This window comes from Sphaeramia orbicularis, chromosome 12, assembly GCF_902148855.1.
Source record: "Sphaeramia orbicularis chromosome 12, fSphaOr1.1, whole genome shotgun sequence".
Classification (NCBI taxonomy): Eukaryota; Metazoa; Chordata; class Actinopteri; order Kurtiformes; family Apogonidae; genus Sphaeramia; species Sphaeramia orbicularis.
The window spans coordinates 61,522,648-61,546,052 of NC_043968.1; the positions used below are offsets into that span (position 1 = coordinate 61,522,648).

At 36.2% G+C, this 23,405-nt stretch overlaps 2 protein-coding genes across 3 annotated transcripts in view; both read left to right on the forward strand.

The window, feature by feature from the left end:
* On the forward strand, positions 1-17,501 carry slc2a11l (solute carrier family 2 member 11, like). Its single transcript, XM_030148373.1, has 14 exons — positions 1-24; positions 305-403; positions 5,448-5,608; positions 5,715-5,839; positions 6,048-6,177; positions 8,933-9,081; positions 9,180-9,367; positions 12,522-12,632; positions 13,073-13,174; positions 13,287-13,362; positions 14,658-14,785; positions 15,288-15,474; positions 17,055-17,074; positions 17,331-17,501. The coding sequence occupies exons 1-14, from the start codon at positions 1-3 to the stop codon at positions 17,499-17,501; spliced, it is 1,671 nt and encodes a 556-aa protein (XP_030004233.1).
* nt5c2l1 (5'-nucleotidase, cytosolic II, like 1) overlaps positions 17,436-23,405 on the forward strand; it is a 17,200-nt gene continuing 11,230 nt past the window's right edge. For both annotated transcript variants that reach the window (XM_030150970.1, XM_030150969.1), the window contains exons 1-3: positions 17,436-17,654; positions 21,485-21,558; positions 21,650-21,767. In XM_030150970.1, coding sequence (XP_030006830.1) covers positions 17,569-17,654; positions 21,485-21,558; positions 21,650-21,767 — 278 coding nt within the window. In that variant the 5' untranslated portion in view covers positions 17,436-17,568. The remainder of the gene's footprint in view (positions 17,655-21,484; positions 21,559-21,649; positions 21,768-23,405) is intronic.

Consider the following 23,405-nt stretch of genomic DNA (forward strand, 5'->3'; position numbering starts at 1 on the left):
ATGCCACAATACTTATCACTCCTGGTAGGTCATAATCTACTTATTATTTTGGTTTAACAATTTTTTCCCCCTTGCAGGACTGTGTAAAAGCTATGATAGAAAACAGACATTAGAAACTTTGAACATGATAATCTAAAGTGGACATTAAATCTGGGGGAATGTGCTGCTTTTTTCAGTTGAAGCAGCAGCGCATCTGAGAAACATTTCCCTTTTGAAATAGTGATGTTTAGTTATCTGATATGTTTGAAATAAAAACAAAATAAACTTATATTAATCTATTTAATCACATGCTTAATTTGTGCAGTTAGAATGTCCACGGGTAATTGCTGCCATATTTATCTGTGGCATCGGTGGAACATTTCAGTATGGATTCTGTGTATCTGTAATGACCTCCCCCTCCGCTGTAAGTATGACTTATTTTATTATTATGACAAAAAAGGCAATGTATGGAAGTACTAATGTTTCTCCATCAACTTTAAAGACACCTTTACGACACTTAGAAAGAAAAGATCTTAACCCCACTTCCAAAAATGTTGAGATATTTTGTAAAATATTGATGAATAAATAAAAGACTAAAATCTGTGGTTTGTTAAGTCATGTTAGCCTGCATTTAACAGATAAAACAATGCTGCCACTTATCAACTTAAATTAATGAATAAATAAATATACAGGGTGGGGAAGCAAAATTTACAATGAACATTTAGCTGTTTTTTCTCAGCAGGCACTACGTCAATTGTTTTGAAACCAAACATATATTGATGTCATAATCATACCTAACACTATTATCCATACCTTTTCAGAAACTTTTGCCCACATGAGTAATCAGGAAAGCAAACGTCAAAGAGTGTGTGATTTGCTGAATGCACTCGTCACACCAAAGGAGATTTCAAAAATAGTTGGAGTGTCCATAAAGACTGTTTATAATGGAAAGAAGAGAATGACTATGAGCAAAACTATTACGAGAAAGTCTGGAAGATACTATTAAAGAAGAATGGGAGAAGTTGTCACCCAAATATTTGAGGAACATTGCGCAAGTTTCAGGAAGCATGTGAAGGCAGTTATTGAGAAAGAAGGAGGACACATAGAATAAAAACATTTTCTATTATGTCAATTTTCTTGTGGCAAATAAATTCTCATGACTTTCAATAAACTAATTGGTCATACACTGTCTTTCAATCCCTGCCTCAAAATATTGTAAATTTTGCTTCCCCACCCAGTACTAGAAAAGCACTCGGAGAGCGCAAGGCAGAGTCAGTGCCCCCCCGATGAATCACCACCAAAATTTAATCATTTGTGAGAATTTCACCAACCCCCCCCACTCACCACCAAAATGTAATCATTTGCTCCTTGTGCCAGAATCAACATTTCCTGAAAATTTCATCAAAATCAATCCATAACTTTTTGAGTTATCTTTCTAACAGACAGACAAGCAAACTAAAAATCACCCCCCCACACACACACACACAATCACTACTAAAATTTCATCATTTGTTCCTTCTGCAGTATCAACATTTCCTGAAGATTTCATCCAGTCCGTCCATAACTTTTTGAGTTTTCTTGCAAACAGACAAAAAGACAAACAAACACACAAACCCTGTTGAAAATATAACCTCCGCCGTTCCTTGGCGGAGGTATAAATACACAATTACTTTCTGATGCCTGCAACACATTCTAAAATCGTCAGATAGGTTCATATTTACACTCGCAGTTTTTTTTAACACTTTTTGACTATTTGGGAATTGACGATACTAATAGTTGCACTTGTTATTTTGGTCCATTGTCCCTGTTTACAAGACTTGAGCTATTCAACAGTCGACGGTGGTGGTTGTTTGAGTCTCCTCTTCATGGTGTCCATGCATTTTCAGTAGGAGAGACAGTAGGTAGGACAGTCCAGCACATACACACTGAGACTATGAAACCACGCTGTTGGAACTTTTCTGACTTTGGACAAGTTAAAACAGATATTTATTGCAGCTATTGACTAAACAAACTGTAAACAGAGAGGATTTGTGCTTTTCCTGTGGCTGTTTTCTGTCTAATAATACACTTAATGTTGATTCATTGGTGGTTGTGGTTGTCACAAGTGTGGTTTGGTACGCAGCTTCTCCCTGCTGGTGAGAGATGGAAATATTAGTACTACAAAGAACACCTTTCAGTCTTATTTTGTCTCTGTCCCGAGTTTTTTTTCCCCTGAGACTCTGTGACTATGAAGCCACATTGTTGGAACTTGTACAGATGTCAACTTCATTCTAAAATGTAAATCTATGCCTTTTATATTGATTGTAGTTTCACACATATCCAAGTAATCCATGTGGGTACAAATGTTCCCCAGAACAAAACAGATGCTGATGAGTGTAATGTGGACCCATCTGACTACAGTACACATTTCTTCTGTCCATAGGTCCATCTGAGATTAGATCCCGTCCAGAAAACTCAACACTGTTTCTACACAGAGTTGACATAGGGCTCCCACCTTGTATAACACACTTTCAGGTTTAATTTCTAGATGGAGTGGTGGACTGTGTTAAGCGTCAGCAGTTTTGTGTTGTACTCCTGAGCCCATGTATCTATATTTATCCCGGTAGCATGACGGATTCTCATGCAATGCCACCTGAGGGCACAAAAGTCACGCAAAAAAAACCCTCTACGCATGGAGGTTTCCAGAGATTCCATGAATCTTTCATGATAAAATGTACTAATTTCTGAACATGTTTCTTTGAAGCTCTTTTACATGTTTAGGAGTGGGGATTTATGACATCCACAGTTATAAAGACTAAGCCATTGGTGGATGTCCGTTCATGATCCCCTCATCTGTTACTAATTAGCCTGTTGACTGTGGAGTCTGACAGAATAATATGTGACTTAAATATTTAACAAACTTAACTCCCCATGGCCTTTGACAAGTGAGGAAATGCAATGAGAACCACTAAGAAACAAGATTTAGTGTCAAAGAAAGAGACAAAGTGATAAAAGCTGAAGCACTGTTGTTGTTTTCTCCGCTGGACACAGCTCTAAATGAAACAAATGGAGCTTGATTTTGAAATTGCAGCCTTTCTCCTACATGGATGAGCAGTGTTGGGAGTAATGCATTACAAAAGTAATTTAGTAGTAGTAGTAAATGACTTTTTGCCATAACACAGTAGTTTAAGGTATTACTATGCAATTTTCAGTCATATTTTACTCCGTACATGTTAATAGTGCTTGCATTACAACACACGTTTCACCCATAATTTAATTACTCAAATGAAAACAAAAGAACAGCAAGACCATGAGACCTTAAGGAATCAAAAATGTGTCAGTAAAGTTCCATTCCCTGTTGGTGTTCAGTCAGTGAATGAAGATGGCAGAAGACCGTACATTCACCACATGGACGTATGCTCATTACTAAACCTAACCCTGCTTTACAGAAGCTAGTTAGCATGATCCCTGTGATCAGCGATGATAAGGTTAGCTAATGTTTCTGTGACTGGTTAGAATTTTTTATCAATTGTGGATTCATCTACCAGCGTCCTCTGCACCGTGCCCCCTGTTTGAACATGGAAAATGTTGAAAAAAATGCAAGTGTTCCTGCTGAGATTAGAACATTGTAGACTGTAGTGTTTCTTACTGAGCTATACATCCACATGTACTTCAATCAATCAGTCAATCAAATTTTATTTATATAGTGCCAAATCATAACAAAACTTATCTCATGACATTTTACATATAGAGTTGGTCAAAACCAAACTCTAAGCCAATTTACAGAAACCCAACAGAATCCTCCAGGAGCAAACACTTGTGACTGGTGACAGTGGCGAGGAAAAATTTCCTTTTAACAGCAGAAACCTGGAGCAGACCCAGACTCCTGAAGGATGGACGTCTGCCTTGACCAGTTGGGGTTAATGAGAGAGAGTAAAGGAGGAGAAAAGAGAGAGTGATAGAAATAGAGAGAGACTGGGGGAGAAGGGGGGTGGTAGGAGAGACACATGGATGCAGTTGATGCACAGATAACTGAACTAGAACATCTATGGAACTATAGAATAAACACTATCCTAATTATATGGATAAGTGAGTTATGATGATGAAGGGCGCACCTTGAGGCCTCAATACTTGAGGGCGCAACAAATGTATGAGCCATTTATGAAGAGAGTCTGTAGGAAACTCAAAAGTAATGCAGGAATCATGTAACGCATTACATTTTTGAGACAGTAAAATTGTAAGGTAAGGAATTATTTTTAATGAACAATATCAAGTAATCATTAATGGATTACATTTTGGAAGTAACTTGCACAACACTGCAGATGAGTTTGATTATGAGGTTTATGAAGGTCTAAAGTCATTATGTGATGTTATTATCTTTACTAAGTTCATTGCTGATCCATGGTTCAGTCTAAACTGTGACAGTATTGACCCTTTAGTTCTGATCTTTAGTTCAGCTATTGACAACGCAGACCATACAGAAAATAGGTGGTTTTACTGTGGCTGTTTTCAGTCTAAAAACAGAGCTATAATGTAAACTATCAGCCGAAAATTATAAAAATGGTTTGAGTTTGAAGAAGACCTGCTGATACCATAATACAGATGTGTGGAAACAATGAGCTTCATAATCTGTTCAGTGACTGATACAGATTGTGGATACATAGTGTTGATTCATTGTTTGTTTTGGTAGTTTTAAGTGTGTTCTAGTACATGACTTCCCCCTGCTGTTGAGAGTTGAGAATATTAATACTATACAGGGTGGGGAAGCAAAATTTACAATATTTTGAGGCAGGGATTGAAAGACAGTGTATGACCAATTAGTTTATTGAAAGTCATGAGAATTTATTTGCCACAAGAAAACTGACATCATAGAAAATGTTTTTATTCTATGTGTCCACCTTCTTTCTCAATAACTGCCTTCACACGCTTCCTGAAACTTGCGCAAGTGTTCCTCCAATATTTGGGTGACAACTTCTCCCATTCTTCTTTAATAGTATCTTCCAGACTTTCTCGTAATAGTTTTGCTCATAGTCATTCTCTTCTTTACATTATAAACAGTCTTTATGGACACTCCAACTATTTTTGAAATCTCCTTTGGTGTGACGAGTGCATTCAGCAAATCACACACTCTTTGACGTTTGCTTTCCTGATTACTCATATGGGCAAAAGTTTCTGAAAAGGTATGGATAATAGTGTTAGGTATGATTATGACATCAATATATGTTTGGTTTCAAAACAATTGACGTAGTGCCTGCTGAGAAAAAAACAACTAAATGTTCATTGTAAATTTTGCTTCCCCACCCTGTAAATATAACCCCTTTAAGTCTTATTTTGTCTCTGTCTCAACTTTTTTTGAGTGTGTTTCAGGCATCAAAATCTTTTACGTTAACACAATGCAATAAAAGTCTTAACTTTTCTGGAACTGGGGTTATTAAATTCAATGTAAGTACTTAATTGATCGAGTGACTAAATGCTGTGGATAATTGTAGTTTATACAGGAGCTGGTGAACCAAACATTTGTGCAGAGATATGGAGTGAGCTTGAAGCCGTGGCAGGTCTCTCTGATCTGGTCCTTCACTGTATCCATCTTCTGCATTGGAGGGCTATTGGGTTCACTGTTGTCTAGTTCACTCCTCTCCAAGCTTGGCAGGTCAATCATGATCAAATAACACATTTTTTTCATTTTAGAATGAACTGAACTTTTAGCTGTTGCTGCCTGTTTGATATCAGACGTCTCTGTCTTTCTTTTCCCACAGAAAAAAATGCATTCTTCTGAACAATTTTCTGGTGATAATTGCAGCTGTGTTGATGTTTTTAAGCCAAACAGCCACATCTTTTGAGATGATCATGGTGGGACGATTTCTCTACGGTATCAATTCAGGTAGAAATAAGAGAAAACTCATGATCTTTCTCTCGTTTCTCAGTCTATATCTGTCTCATCACTTTTGCCTCACTATTTAACCTTACAATTGATTTCTTTTCATACCTGTGAGTTACATTTCTAAGTTTTATGTGGGTCATCTGTCAGCCTGTTATTGATCATTATTGACTCTTTTCATAATGTATGAATCTCTTGTCTGCGCCTCCAGGAGTCAATTTCTCAGCTCACCCCATGTTCCTCCTTGAGTGCACTCCAAAGAGGATACGAGGGATGGTGGGTGTGACCATCGCCACCTTCATCTCCTTGGGGAAGTTCTCCGGGCAGCTGCTGGGGATCAGGTGAGGGTGCCAGTGTCACAGATACCGTGGAGTGTCAAATAATGGGTCAGGTGGTGGTTGGTTCAAATGACAACTCAAATGTGGAAACAATTCCTTAACACATCAGCGGTGTTTTCTTTGCAGTGGTTGGTAATGAAAATTTTATATCAGCGTTCAGTGTAATTATACAGCTCTGGAAAAAGTTAAGAGGCTACTCCAAATGTCCAGACATGAATCTCATTAAAACCTCTGAAATGTGATCAAGGGGAACATGGATGGACACAGGCCATCAAATGAAACCAAGGTCATTGAGTTTTTACAACAGGAGTGACATTAAACAACTCAGCAACATAAAATACCAGAGGAGAGAACAATAAGACACTGGGATTGAAAATTAGGCTCATTCCACAAGGTCTAATTTTGTCAGTTCAAACATTTCTGTTGTTTAGTAAAATGTATTTTCGTATAATTGCAATAATCTGCAAATAAATACTGTAAATGCCAATAATTTAATGATTATCGAACCATTTCAAGTTGACCTGAAATGTAAGGAACTTGTCTCATTGAACATCTAAAAGGACGTTAAATGACATGGAGGCAGAAACATCTTGCTGTAGATGCTTTACTTAAAAGGGTCACATTTTGCTAAACTCACTTTTATTATTCTTTGGTTCATTTATTTGTGTATTTGGACCCTAATAGTTCAAAAAGTTTGAATTTGAACCCTTCAGGTGCTGCAAAGTTGTCTTTATATTCATTCTGGCAAAAATCGAGTGGATTTCTACAACCTGTTTTAATTCCTGCTTCATTTGTAATGTCTCTAACTAGTGATGTCACAACATTTGTACACATAAGGTCAAGACTTCCGATGCACATTTCTCTTAGCACGCCATAATTGTTTGTCAGCAGCAGCGGTTGTAGTCCATACTGATAATATGTCCAAACTTTGAGCCAATTACCTAAAATGTTCAGTTGTTGGTTGAACGGGACAGAGCAGCACAGCCAACAACCTGGAGGGGGTGGGGCGCGAAGTGGCTCATTTGCATTTAAAGGGCCAGCGCTCAAAATGACCTTTCTGGTGTCATTACTCAGAAATAGGGTTGAAGATGGACCTGTGGAGTTTAACTAATGATGAATTCAGACCCAAGCATAGCATTTACAGTTTATGTAGACCACAGGGTAACATTTTAAAATGCATCATTCCATTTAAAAAAAAAAGCAAAATGTCACTCCTTTAATTTATTTACATATTGAACATCATCCCTAAGTTTGTCATTGCATACTTATCTCATATTTCATGTGATATTTATCTATATTTGGTTGCAAACCTGTCTGAATCCTTAACTGTGTTCATTTGGCTCCTGCCTATCTTAACCAGGACACTTGTTTTAAGATTTTTGTTTTTTATCTTTTCTGGCTATAATAATGATAATAATAATAATAATAATAATAATAATAATAATAATAATAATAATAATAATAATAATAATAATAATAATAATAATAGGAAGAAGGAGAATAACAATAAGAACAACAACAATAATAAATGGTGAAAGTAATGGTCTCTTAATTTTCTCTATAAAGCTGTGTATATCTGTTTTTGATGTATTGAATTTTCTCTAAACTGTGAAACCATTATTCAGCAGAAGAGCATCTGTTTTTGGTTCAACCACTCAATTAAAAACCTAAAATATAATTATCTGAATATGACTATAAATCACACTGATTTTCCAGATAGCAGTGACCTGCCTTGCAACCAAATGGTGTGATATTATTACACTTTTAATGGTAGTTACAAACATTGCACGTAGTTACACATACAAGCCTGTATTTTTGCCGTAGCTTTTTTATTCTATTGTGATATTTGTATATGTCTACATCAGTATGGGGCAGGACTTGAACGAGTGTTGGAGTATGTGATGTACTTTTTTAATAAGTGCCCTGTTTTTATGCAGTGTTTTTATGTTTACATTACACTGGATATAATATGTATATATTTATTTTTCTACTTGGATCTTTTTAAATAAATGCCCTGTTTTTATACATACTGTCCTGTTTTCAAGTCATGCTGTTCACATGTGCCTTAAATTGTCCCCTGGGGACTAATAAAGTTTTCTGAATCTGAATTTATCAGAATAGACAGATTCCACCTGACATCTTTTGGGTATTATTTCATTTATAGCCATAAAACTGAACTCATTAAAGTAACACAGTGACATTGCAACAGTGAAATCAATACACTGTTTACAGGTGCTGTATCTGTTAGTTCAACGTCTTAGCCACCTTGCATGTAGCATGATAAGGACAGTCTTATTATTTATTTAGGACAGTGGACAAATTCTAAAAACAAAACCCAATATGCAAGAAACTGATTTGACCTCAAAAGCAGATATTTTGATTTGGAACATTATTGCTCTGTGAAAATGTGCCAGACTGGTGGATTCTTATCCAAAAGCACTGAGGGCACACTTACAGTTTTAATTAATTTTTTTTTTCTTTTTTCCTGAGATGTTTTGATTTGTTTTTCATGACTTTGAACAGGTTATTATTTCACAATAAAGAAAAAGTTCTGAAATAATCTTTTTAAATCCGACATCTACCATTTTCTAATAATCTCTAATATTAGATTTTCTTTATTCGCATGTTCGTGTCTTGCTTTGCTTTTTGTCTGATGTTGATGCTGATGGTTTTATATTACACCCTGTTGTTTCTGTAAACAGTCTGAGTTTGTGGTCAATTTAAGGCCACATGAATTGAGTTATTTTTGCTCTTTCAGTGAGTTACTTGCTACAGAGACGAGGTGGCCCTGGCTGCTTGGTTTCAATGGTTTTGCTGCGTTACTTCAGCTCCTCACCCTCCCCCTCCTTCCAGAGTCTCCGAGCGTTCTGCTCTTGGACCAAGGAAACCGCCAGGCCTGTGAACAAGGTGTGAGACACCATTTCACTCATAACTATTAAGGTTATCTGCATCTCCTGTGGTGTCGTATCTCCAACCTCATCTGCTGCTTTCTTCTGCTCCCTCAGCTTTAAGGAAGTTATGGGGTGACAAAGACTACAGCGGGGTGGTGGAGGAGATGTTGGAGGAGAAAGCTGCCCTGCAGAGTGTTCGCAGCCACTCAGTGATGGAGCTGTTCAGGAACCAGGGCATTCGCTGGCAGCGCCTCACCCTCATTGTTGTCTTCTGTGCACTGCAGCTCAGTGGCGTCAATGCTGTAAGTCATATGCAACACAATGAAACTACATACAGTCGCAGAAAAAATTATTAGACCATCAAAAGTCATCAAAAATAATGGTTATGCAATCAAGTACTAACTCCTGTGTGTGTCATGTGACTAAAACAGACAGAAAAGAAAACATGGTATGCCTAAAAGCACTGCTTTTGGCAGTACTATGCCATAACTATTGATGTAAGAACTGAAGTGATTTTGGTTATTATCGAGAAAACCATGGAAAATGGCTAGATATCAGTTCTGAAATTAAACTTTTATGAGCTATTTTTGTTGTTATCATAATATTAGTCCAAACAAATGTACCTTTAGTTGTACCAGGCATTAAAATGAACAAGGAATTAAAGAAAACAAGGGTGGTCTAATAATTTTTTCCACAACTGTAGGTGTAAACTTGAGGTGAGATTGACAGGATTCATCCCAGTCAATAGGTGTGTTTAGCCCTGACTATGAAATCCTGAAACAAGCTGAAGCTCTCTTCATTTGCTAAAATATTCTAATGCTCATCTAGGAATATAAACTTTACAACCTAATGTTTTTGTTCTCAGGGTTCATTTAGAGGCTTCAAAAATGTCTCTTCGACTGACTTGATCAATATTTTAATTAGTTATAGTCAAAATGTGTTGTATTTTTGTTTTAGCTTCTAAATTCCTTAAAATCATGTGACATGTTGTGCTCATAGTTTTGAACATGAGCAGAAATCATGCAGGAATGATCATAAATGAATTAAGATGAGTTAATGTATCATTAGTGTGAAAGGGTGACACATACATGTTTGACTTTATCAAATAATAATAATATAATAAGACACAAAAATAAGACTATATGATGCCTACAGACTCAGCAGAGATAAAATAAAATTAGAACAGTTGCCATCATTTGCAGGGGAATGAACATGCAAGTAGTGCAGAATGTCTGAGACCCTTAATGTTGTCTGAATGGCATACTTTTATTTACATAAACAAAGATATTTCCATCATAAACAGATGCAAAAAGGCACAAAATGAGCATAAAAATTCACTAAAATGCATGACATGAAGTGTTGGACACAAAATGTCCCACAGGATGAAATGCAGTCACCAACATAATGTGCAAATGAAAGTTACGCCCATTTGTCTGTAGCACATAATAAGTAAAATGTTAACTGCACTTTAGAATTCAGTGCTTCCCTTTGCATAAGACATTTAACCTTTTATAGAAATGTTATGTGCAGAATCAATCATTTGTCCATCAGGGCTGTGAGTTCCAGTCATTACAGGCCTATTAGACGTTGTTACTAGACAGAGCTGAATAAGACCATCTAATACATTTTGTATAGATTTGGCCATGTTAAATAAATAATAATATATAAATAACAATAATGTAGATTAATAATAACTTCAGTTATGTAGTGCTTTTAAAGACAGAATGCTTGACATATAAAGCAAAAGTTAAGATCAAGTTAAAACAAGAAGAACAAGAAAAGCACTCGGAGAGCGCAGACCTCTGCCAAGACAGATCCCCCCACCACCACCACCACCACCAAAATTTAATAATTTCTTCCTTGTGCCAGTATCAACATTTCCTGAAAATTTCATGAAAATCCGTCTATAAGTTTTTGAGTTATCTTGCTAACAAACAAACAAACAAACAAACACGCACGCACGCAAACACACAAAGCAAAGTGATCACAATAATGCACCTTTTTACTGTAATGCAAATATCAGTGCTTCTTTTGTCATCATGTGCTTGTAGTAGGATTCTTTGGAGCATGCATTCCAGAATACTAGGTCTTAAGAGAGTTTATTTGGATCCCAGGTTAGTTTAAATTTCGAGCATTTTAGGATTGTTCAATAAGCAGGTTTCGGGTAAAGCTGAATGTCACTATTATTGAGGATATTTGGACTTATTACATTGTAGAATGAAAGGCTTGTTCAGGTCATTTTAAGAGAAAATAGAGAGAAAATAAAGTATGCATAAAATGAAGCTGTTATTTTTAAATGCACAGTATATTTCTCTTTCTTGCAAAAATGGAATGAAAAATGGTTAGAAACATGTACATGTTTCCATCACAGTTTCCATGATTCATAGAAAAGGATTATTGGAGTCTTTTTCAACCTTGGGGTCGGGACCCCACATGGGGTCCCCTGGAATTCAAATGGGTCACCAGAAATTTCTAGTATTGATTAAAAAAAATGGCTACTAATAAAAAAAAATATATGGTGAGTTGACAGAGACAACCACAATACATAAAAGACATGACAAACTGTGAAGTTGAAACTGAAGCACTGTGGTACTGTTTATCTTTCAAATGTTCATTGTGTCAGCCTTGTAAATCCAAGCTGGACTGACTGTACATATCCTGACCCAGGAAAATCAAATTCTCACTTTGTGCAGTAATCTACACCTGGCTTTTCTGCCTCCGTCCTTAATAATATATATTATATAGCCTGAATGTCGTCTAAAATTAACATTTATTTGCAACATAGTATGGCAAACTATTACATGATCAAAAATTTTAGCAAAAAACATTTCTCCGTTTTGAATGTCTGGGGTCACCAGAAATTTGTTTTGTTAAAATGAGGTCATGACCCAAAAAAGGTTGGGAACCACTGGACTATTGCAACCTGGGTTGAGATGGTTTATCACTCTTCTTGGTAGTTCTTCTTGGTTCAACTGGACTGGTTCAGCTCTTTTTGAAAAAGCTCATAGTGCCCATAGCTTTGAAAAAGAGCAAACCTGTCCAGCTGAACCGAGAAGAACTACTAAGAAGAATGATGACCTGGACAGATGAGAACCTACACAGACATGGTTTATCATTCATTCTGTCAGTAAAACAAACACATATCCTCCTGAAGAAAAGGGTAAAGATCTCCAAAAGGAAAAAATATCCAGAGAAAAAAAACATTATATGGATCAATCATTACATAACAAAAAAGAACAGTGAACTAAAGTAAAATTTTCTCTGAAGACCTTGTGAAAAATACACAACATTTCAATTTATAGGTAAGCCTCTGCCAATTCCACATCCCATTCTTTGTCTCCTTCAACTCAAATCTCCCTATTCAACTTCAGACTAAGACTGTGAACATAAAACTTGTATAAATCATGTATTTCTAATGTGACCTGTGTATTTCTACTTGTAAACCCTTGTCTCCAGGTGTACTTTTATTCTTTTGAAGTGTTTCGTGCAGCCGGAATCCACGAGAGCCAGCTGCGTTACGCTGCTCTGGGTACCGGACTCTGTGAGCTGTGCACCTCTGTAACCTGTGTATGTAACGTTTCAATTATATCCCATCATGCTTTGTGTTTTACATGCTTGTTACTATCAGTAGGCTCTTGGTTTAACAGCCTTTAAGCACATTTACATGGATTTTTTTGCCCCAGGCCTTTAGGAAAACCTGCCAAAAAACCTTTCAAAGCTCCCACAATAGTATTAAAATATTTCTTCAATACAGTCCATGTGTGATTCTGGGTTTATCGTGTAGTTATAGCTCCTCCGTGTGGCAGATTGGTTATGTGCAACCAAGACTTTGCTGGTTACATTTGAGATTCGAGGTTCATTTTATGGTCCATGATGAAGGACATGTGGCCTCCCTTACAGGCTGCATCCACACAAAACACATAACATACATAAAAGATAACTATAAAGAACATAAAATGTAATCAATACACCTAAAATAGATAAAAGCCCGTGTTTTTCTGTTACAGTTCATGATAATTGAGAATACAGGGAAAAAAGTCCTGCTGTTTCGAGGATATATGGGAATGTCCATCACTCTGGTTCTACTCACCATCACCTTGTACCTGCAGGTGAGTCAGTTTGCAGCATTTTTTTTATTTTTTTTATTTTAATGCTTTAGTCACTGGAGAGAAGACCTGTAATCAGAGTAAGTCATAACACTAATGTTTTTATCCCCTTCAGACTTTTGTCTCCTGGATGCCATACTGCAGCATGGTCCTTATTTTTATCTTCATAATCTGTTTTGCAGGGGGACCTGGTAAGTTTTCCAGACAACAGCTGAGTGAAATGTCACCATTATTACAATAATTCTGTTTTCATGAATGTTTCCTTTCTAATTTATCACCATTTATTATGATATTACTATTAATTTTGCATTTTTCACTAAATGTCAGGTATTTTCCTATATTTACAGGGTGGGGAAGCAAAATTCACAATATTTTGAGGCAGGGATTGAAAGACAGTGTATGACCAATTAGTTTATTGAAAGTCATGAGAATTTATTTGCCACAAGAAAATTGACATAATAGAAAATGTTTTTATTCTATGTGTCCTCCTTCTTTCTCAATAACTGCCTTCACACGCTTCCTGAAACTTGCGCAAGTGTTCCTCCAATATTCGGGTGACAACTTCTCCCATTCTTCTTTAATAGTATCTTCCAGACTTTCTCGTAATAGTTTTGCTCATAGTCATTCTCTTCTTTCCATTATAAACAGTCTTTATGGACACTCCAACTATTTTTGAAATCTCCTTTGGTGTGACGAGTGCATTCAGCAAATCACACACTCTTTGACGTTTGCTTTCCTGATTACTCATATGGGCAAAAGTTTCTGAAAAGGTATGGATAATAGTCTTAGGTATGATTATGACATCAATATATGTTTGGTTTCAAAACAATTGACGTAGTGCCTGCTGAGAAAAAACAACTAAATGTTCATTGTAAATTTTGCTTCCCCACCCTGTAATTTATTGATCATGTAGGTTTTCATAAATGCTCAAATGAAAACAGAGAAAACTGAAGAAAAAAGAAAATTTTTCAACAAACTACGTCAATAACAGAACATCAAAACAAACATCTATAACCACAGTTATTTGTCAAACATGGGTTTTACTGGTGAACCAATGTTGCAGAGGAATGATGGTGTTTCCATGTTCACTACGGAGCCTGTGAACGCCCAAATGGTTCATATTTGATGACACTGAAAAGCTGAGAAACTGTATTTTATGTGCATTATTTTCATGTATTGATAGGATTAGTAGATTATAGGGTATTAATCATTTTAGATCAGTAGATGCTTGTTGTCGGCAGCTGTATAGATCTTTGAGGGTTAAATAAACTGAATTAATTGAGTTGTTAAAACTTGTATTGCATTTAAAAAAAAAAACAGAATTCTAGTGATATTAATGCCTTCAGAATGAAAATATGGAGGTTTCTTTGCACTATAAAAAGCTTGTAAACTTGACAAACGTTGCCAATTCAATGCAAATTACACAATAAATCTCAATTAATAACTAGGACAATATTGCAAATAATTGTGTTTCCTTGTTGTGCAGCTGGGGTGTCATCTACTCTTCCAGGTGAAATCTTTACCCAGTCGTTCAAGTCGGCTGCATTTGCCATCGCCAGCATCATCAACTGGCTCGGTTTGTTTATTCTTGGAATGGTCTTTCCTATTTTAGTGGTAAGCAGTTTACCTCTCACAATCTTTTTTTATTCATATTCACATTATTTATTATTATTATTATTAGCCAGTAGATGAATGTTTTAAATTGATGAAAACCTAACTTTACCATGCATTTTAAGAGAGTTTTTAGTCTTGTTTTCTGCTGCTCTGACTCTGTAAGATCACCTCAGTTTTATCTAGACTGTTGTATATGATTGATTTTTCCTCTTTTGGACTCTTGCAAGCTCAGGTAAGTAACCTGTTGTCTTTTAAATTCCTCCTGGAAACATATTAATAAATATTCTGTTAGGGATTGGTGGCTTAAATACACTTTTATCTGTTGATTTACTGAATTTACTAAATCTATTTCAGGCAAAACCCTTTTTAAACTATCTCATTTCATTTATTTCATTCATTTTCTGCTTTTAAGTTGTTTTTTCATTCTTCAGTATTTTTTTTTTTTTTGTCTTCCAACTGTGACTTTTGACTCGTAAATACTTTCCAAATGCTTCCTCTCTAGGAAAACATGGACTACTTTTGCTTTCTCATATTCCTGTTTTTCTGCGCCACCTGTGGGCTCTATGTGAAGTTCAACTTACCTGAGACCAAGAATCTAACAGCGTTACAAATCGCTGTTGAGTTTCAGAAGATGCACAGCAAATCTGAAGCATCAAAGAGGGACAAATCCAGTGAACAGCAAAATAACAGTACCCATGGAGTGGAGACCAAATTCTGATGATATTTAGAAAGCTGAAATAAAATGATAATAAACTGGAAGAATAAATACTGAATGATTCTTTATTTACATTAATAAAGGTCTTGTTGATGTCTTTCACGCTTTGCTCAACTGTTGTTTGCTTCCACTGTTTGCTTCCACTGATCTTTTGCAACTTTAAAGATGTTTTGAGGACAAAGTATTCTTTACTGTATTGTTTCACATATTGAATTGAGTAACCCCTCCCTGACCTTTAGGTGGAACAGTCAATACAAAGTCACATTCTGTGGGGAATATTTTGTTTAAACCAACACAGCTTAAGTTAAAACTTCAATGGACATCCCACATTTCTCATATAATCATCAATATTTCACATGGAATGTCAATGGATATATAGACACACCTGCCAACAGAAGATCTAGCATGTATGCAGCATTGGAAAGCAAGGTCTTTAGGTATTTTGTTCAGAGTGGTAAAAGATGTATTCAGAACCTTTACTTGTGTAAAAGTACCAGGAAAATACTCCGCTACAGATAAAGATTCTGTATTTGACTTTGTTAAATATATGTAATTATCAGTGCAATAAAGTGCTTTATTATGGTCCCTGTGGAAATGATGTGTACTGCTCCCTGAACCACTTTTTCACAATCTGATCCTGATGAACCCTGGTGGGTGTTAAGTTGGAACATGTCTGTATCATCAGGGAAGAAAAAAATCCATTGATAATATTCATACACACACACACACACACATTTATTTATTTATTTATTTATTTATTACCTCCGCTAGGAGGTATTGTGATCGCTTTGTTTGTGTGTGTGTGTGTGTGTGTGTGTGTGTTTGTTTGTTTGTTAGCAAGATAACTCAAAAAGTTATGGACGGATTTTCATGAAATTTTCAGAAAATGTTGATACTGGCACAAGGAAGAAATGATTAAATTTTGGTGGTGATTGGCCTTGGTGGAGGTCTGCGCTCTTCGAGTGATTTTCTTTTTTATTTATTTATTCAGGTTCAGCTGACCTCATTTCTTGGACACATCATGTTATGACTCTAGACCTGACCAATTAAATCTGCCCAGATCAAAACACTGTCCCCACAAGCTTGTATTGTAGGCACTAGTCATGATGGGAAATGACTTTATCTGAAAGGTTCTTACTTTCACTATTACACAGTCAGCGGTTCTAAAGATGATTTTTACAGCTTGATTTCACACTTAATTTATCTCTGATCAGTGGTGAACCATAACCTTGAAAATAATAGTGAAACTACATCAAATACATATTAGTTTTGTATTTATATGCAGTACTTGAGTGAAATACTGACTTACTTCTGGCCTATTTAATGCATAATGAGAAGCTGAAACAGGCTAAAAGCAAACCAAAGTCTTCTGAGGTAAGGACCTCAGAAACTGTTTAAACATAAGTTTAGTTCATCCTTTGTTCTTGAGGCAAAAACAAAGTTCTTCCTCGAGGTTATCAGTGGGGTCTGCATGTTTAACCTCGGACATGACTGATAGGCACCAGTCCATCTAGTGTCCAGTTGCATGAGCAGGACAGACGACCTCAGACTCAGGTCTAATCTGCAAAATGAAGGCAAGTGCATCTTTTAGTGAAGCTATATAAACCATATATCTAGCCTATGTACATATGTGAAAATCATTAAGTAAATAAACGAACAATTCCAGGTGTTTATGTTTTGTTTCTCTGCCTATGGGTGGGGAACTCCTATTTCTTACGCAGACACGCAGCCTCCTCACATGTGTGCGCTTCTGATAAGACAATCTACACCATCAAATGTCGAGTCTCACACACCAGTGTGTGTGTGTGCGTGTGTGTGTGTGCGTGTTAGATGCATCAGGCCATGGCCACGACCGAAGCCCTGCAGCCGTTTGACATCACCACAAGTGGATCAGGACGCAGGGAGGAGTTTGAGCAACAAAAACAGAAAAACACTCATGTCTCCGCCTCCTTCAAAATAACATCAGGGCATTTCAATGTTAAAGGCCACTCTGATGACTGAGGGAGTAAAATAAGAGCCTGTAAATCAATCACACGTGAATAGAACTCAATTACTGGAGTCTGACAAGATGACGGATGCAATAACGGACGAGATGGACATGGATCCCATTATGTCTGATGGTGAACACAGAGTCAAGAGAAACTTCCAACAAAAGTGAGTCCAGTTGATTTAGGATCACAAAATAACACAGACCACTGTAGATTTTAGACACTGTTTATGTGAACTTAAGCACTAAAGTCTCAGAACCCCTTAAATGATAGTAATTACATGTATTCTTATTATTAGAATTATTACTATTATTATTTTTGTTATTATTATTATTAGTAATAGTAGTAGTAGTAGTATAATTACTAAAAAGGTTTGAATACTTCTGCAAACAACCTATTCTATTTTAAGTTTTTTAGACTTGCCATAAAACGCATGTTACTTGAAAGAATTATATTCATACATACATATATACATATATATACATATATATATATATATATATATATATATATATATATATATATATATATATATATATATACATATATATGTGTGTGTGTGTATATATGTACATATATACACATACATACATACATATATATGTGTGTACATATATATGTATATATATATATATATATATATATATATATATATATATATATATATATATATATATATATATATATATGTATATATGTATATATGTATGTATATATTTCAAATATTTATATAAATATATTAGTGTATTAATATTAAAATTAAAGATTTAGGTGTTGAAAATGTTGCCTACATCATTTTGTCATTGTAGGCTTATTCTTAAATCCTATCTGTCACATGCATACACAAACACAAAAAACAAACAAACAGTTGCACGACTGCACACAAATGGATAAATGTGTATTTACAAATCATTTACTTGAGTCTACTTTATTTTTCTTTCTTTTTCTGCATGACTCATTTGTGTAATTTCATTGGTCACTTTACCTTCTTCATGCATTCTTGTGTCTATTTCTATAAGACATTAATTTTTAGTAATCATTGTAAAAATGATTAAGACTTTCCTCTTGTCTAAATGAACTGAAACCACTTACCTGCAGGTTTTTATCCCTGTCATTAAGTATTTAATCAACGCACACTGAAACATGTTGAACCCCTGTCACAGTCAGTGTTCCTGCATTAATATCATTCACTCAGTGCTTTTAACCACCTCCTGGGAATGAACCTCCTTCAAAACAGGAGCCTGCAGGTGAATAATTTACTGAAATTCTATATGTATGAATATTGAGGAAGGGCCGGGACAGGGCCATCCGGCTGCAGATAGGCCTCTCCATCTCTGTCAGGACGACACTGATAAAGGACTGAGACAGCAAACCCTCAGTACAGTTACACCGGTCAGATGGATGCTGTTAATTGACAGCCCTTTGAAACATGGAGGAAGGAGGAGAAAGTACGATAACATCTCCAGTCATCTCTAGTCTCCACCTGCTCCATGTCCACTGAAGAGTCAAGTCGGTTTATTTATGACACTCATTGAAAAACAACAAATGTGAGTTGCTGTGCAGAGAGATCAGATACCTAGAGATAAAACACAGACCCAAACAGGAGAAAATAAGTGAATTAATATGACATTAAACCATCAGAATAAAGGTGTGACATAAACAACATCACACAAAGAGCAAATAAAACATAAACTAGAAAAGCACCAAAATGTAATCACTTGTTCCTTGTGCCAGTATCAATATTTCCTGAAAATTTCGTCCAAATCCGTCCATAACATTTTGAGTTATCTTGCTAACAGACAGACAAACAGATGAACCCCAATGAAAACATAACCTCTGCTGTTCCTTGGCAGATGTAGCAAATGTCCGAATATGGTCAGAGATGTATCTGTGATGCAGGCATTTATACAGTACTGTGCAAAAGTCTTGGGCTGCCTTTAGCTTTGTTGTTTTTGCAGCATTAAGTTGAGTATACATATCATTTTCTTTTCTTCACATTCAACAAGAAAAACAGGAAATATGTGAACAACTGTTAAAATACACAGATAGAACGGAACTAAATGGGTTCTAAAAGTTAAAGTCACTATTTAGTGTGACCTCTGACCCCATGACAAGAAGCAGTAAAAATCATTATAAATATCTGTTCTGTTTAATGAAACCTAGTATAAAAAAAATCTGAAAATGAATGCAACAAATCTAACATTGTCTGAACAAAAGGGTTAAAGACATGATGTTCAGTGCAAAGGGAGGTCATAATAAATACTGCCATGTTGGTTTTTCCCATATATCCAGATCCAGATATATCTTAATACACAGACTGAGAAATGCACGTGTGGTCAAGGTTCAAGGTGGCTTTATTTGTACCTGTGGGTAGATTTGTTTTGCAGCAAGCTTTCGCTCACTGCTGGTCGCTGCGTGCACATGCGCCCAACACAAATCCTTCGAAAGAATTACAGTGAAGATAATGCAAGCACATACATCACATACATAAGACATACGACATTATAAACACAGTACATGTGGTCACGTGATGGAACTTTTTCAATGGATTCGGTTGTGGGAGGGGGACAGGAAGAGAAGAACTATGTTGTGAGGCAGATAGAGATGGGAGGGGAGGGGGTTAAATGCTTGTATGTGGTGAGTCCTTGAAAGTCTGTTTGTGTATGAAAAATAAGAGATTCAGACTTCTGTCTTTATCAGTTAATTCAGTCCTGAGTAATTATAACGTTACCAAATGAATAAACCAAATGCTGGACTAAGACTTTAACACAATACTATATGACAAACAATTATGCAGAACAATTAAAAACTGCTTAGGAATGACAAATTAAGAGCAAATGTGCAGACCTGTCTATTTCAGTTGAACCACAAATTTTTAAGTAAAAATGACTCTGGTAAAAATGGATGTACTGATTCAGCTTCTTGTCTGATGTGAACAGTGAACAATGCAGGATCCAAATCTGTATATAAATCAAGAGTAGCCTTTTTGTTCCCCTATTTACACCAGTATCTTCTTGTTGAATCATTTGACTCTTGTTATGCAGTTATGCAAAATGAAAATGATCAATAATTCCTCTGAAATTCATTAAAACCAAGTGGTGCCAAGCACAACAAAGCCCACCCCTCGCACGTATTGTAGCTTATTTTGGCATGGATCCAGCTGATGTCATCATGTCTATGATGTGCTAATATCAGCATATCAATTGCCTCTATATAAGTGGCAAGTTTGAAGAAAATGGAAACAAAATTGATGTTTTTATAGACATTTTAAATTTTGCCCATTACAATGGGAGGAAAAAAGATTTAAAAAATTCAGAAAATATTTGAATTTTGACCTACTTTTCCCAAAATGTAATGACATCTATTCTGGGTCACTGGCAATCTATAAACCAAATCTGGTATGAATTCAACCAATAGTTTTTCTGCTAGAGTGTAAACAATCAAACAAACGAACAAACCAAACCAAAAAAAATACCCCCTGCCTCACTTTTGGGGGGGCGGGGTAATAAAGTCACATGCCTGTTTTAAAAATGTACAGAGGAGAGGATATAGATATTTATGTTAAAATGTAGGTAGTAAAAGAAAAATGTTGCCAGGAAAATAAATACCCAAGTAAAGATACAGGAAAACACAACCTCAGTCCAGTAAATATATTTGTTTCTTCCCACTTCTGCCAATATCATACTAAAATATAATGTTTAATAAGCAACTAGTAACTGGGGAATATGTGTTACTGTTAGAGCTAGTTTTCCTTCAAATGAAAGTTCCTCTGGTGGAAAAAGACAACAGAATCCACCACATTCCAGCACTGACGACCCCTTCAGACTGATATTACTGTTGAATCCAAACCAAGGAGACCTTAACAAACCTCTGAGATGAACCTTCATGACACCACAGGAGCAGATAGTGTAATTAACCTTCAGTCTACCAGTTCACTAATCTTGTGCTTTGACATGAATTTTCCTGGTCAGCTGTGTTTTTCTGTTTTCATTGCAGGGTTTTCGTCAACAGAAGTTTGACACTGGAGAACATCAAATGCTATGGCTTTGACATGGACTACACCCTGGCAAGTAGGTGAACTTCACCACTCTCGGTTTGTCATCTATAGGTTCTGTCACTTGTTTTAACTTTAACTGTCTGCTTGTGCGTGTGTGTTTGCAGTGTATAAGTCTCCAGAGTATGAGAGCCTGGGCTTTGAGCTGTTGAGAGACAGACTGGTATCTACTGGTTACCCTCATGAGCTTCTACGCTACACATACGACCCCAGCTTCCCCACACGGTTCGTACTCTGAGACTCTTTATTCATGAGTGGAGACAGTGGAGATACAACTGCTGTTGTTATGGTGTATTTCTGAGGGAGATTTGATAACAATGCAAAAATAAGTATCTGTTCAGGAGGTTAACAACCAAACAGGAAAACAAATTGATATTTTAGTAAATGTGCAACAGCTAGTTACATTAGACACCATATTATAGTCTTTTAACACAATGAAATATTTATCTAAATGTGACAAGTAAGTCTTTATATCCAGCTATAAGTAACAGATAAACACTATAAACAATGTTAAGTAACACCGCCTCTCAGGACAGGTCAGGACCCAAAATGGGTCAGGTTGTTCTTTGGTCAATAGTTAATTAAAGTAGAATAAAATAATGACAATAAATTAGAATAGTATTAGTAATGTTTTGTTGAAAAGATTAGAAATGTAACCACACCAAAGCCAAGTAAAATGCAAAGCAAAAGTAAGAAAAAGTTACATCAAAGAAGACATAAAATATATATATATATATATATATATATATATATATATATATATATATATATATATATATATATATATATATAATTATATATATATATAAAGTACAAAAGATGGAAACAACATTTAAGTTGTAAGAAAACACAAAATGAGATGTTCAGACATTATTTTAATGGTGGAAGAGTCAGTAAAAATGTAGAAACTGTGGAAATTCCATATATATTTTGGTAAATTTGGGTTCTGAGGAGACATTAAATTGACTATGTGTCTATGGTGCAGACAGGGGACTCATTAAAACCCAGGAGTTTCACCCAGGGGGTGGGGCTCTACGTCCTGCATCACCCACATCGTGTACATCGTGGACAGTGTACTTTTGGGTTCATCTGATTGGTTTTGATGTGTGGATGAGAATGATTTGTTTAACGTGGAATATGAACAAGGATGCATTGTCAACTTTAGATTAAAAAAAATAACTGAAACACCATGTTTTCCTCATGTTGAATACATTTACATTCATGCAGCTGCTTGTGTGACCAGTACCTATTACCCGCAAAATGCTCCTAATCAAGTCATGATCATTTTATAGTAGTCACCAAATACTACTGACAGATTTTCGGGTAAACTAAATACAGTAGCCTTACATGTCATTGTTTCTACAACAGGGCGTTTTTCTGGACTACTTAAAAACAAAATGCAAAAATTGAGAGTATACCCACTTCTCCAGGGACCACTACACCACTGACAAACTGGTTCCTTTGGTGCTTGTGTCACAGCCATTAACCACAGAAACAGAGGAGAACCGGCTGTAGTGCTCTTTACTGTGGGTTTGGCAGCTCTGATAAAAGCCTTAGTGGTGATCCACGTCCACACCCCTCAGCCAACCACCATCCGATGTTCAGCAGAACACCGGTTCCTTCTGCACTGAAGTGAACACCGTCATCTGACAGGTGCTCCAGGTGAGACCAGGTGTGCGGTGCAGGTCTCATTTCCATCTCCTCCATGGACACTCAGCCCCACATGACGCCCCTGGTCCGCTCCACCCTGTATCCACTGTCCGCTCACTGCTACTGACAGCAACGACGTGGCAGGATGGAGGAGAACATCAAAAAGGAAGTGGAGAACAGCTCCATCACTGCCCGGATTTTACTACGCGGTCC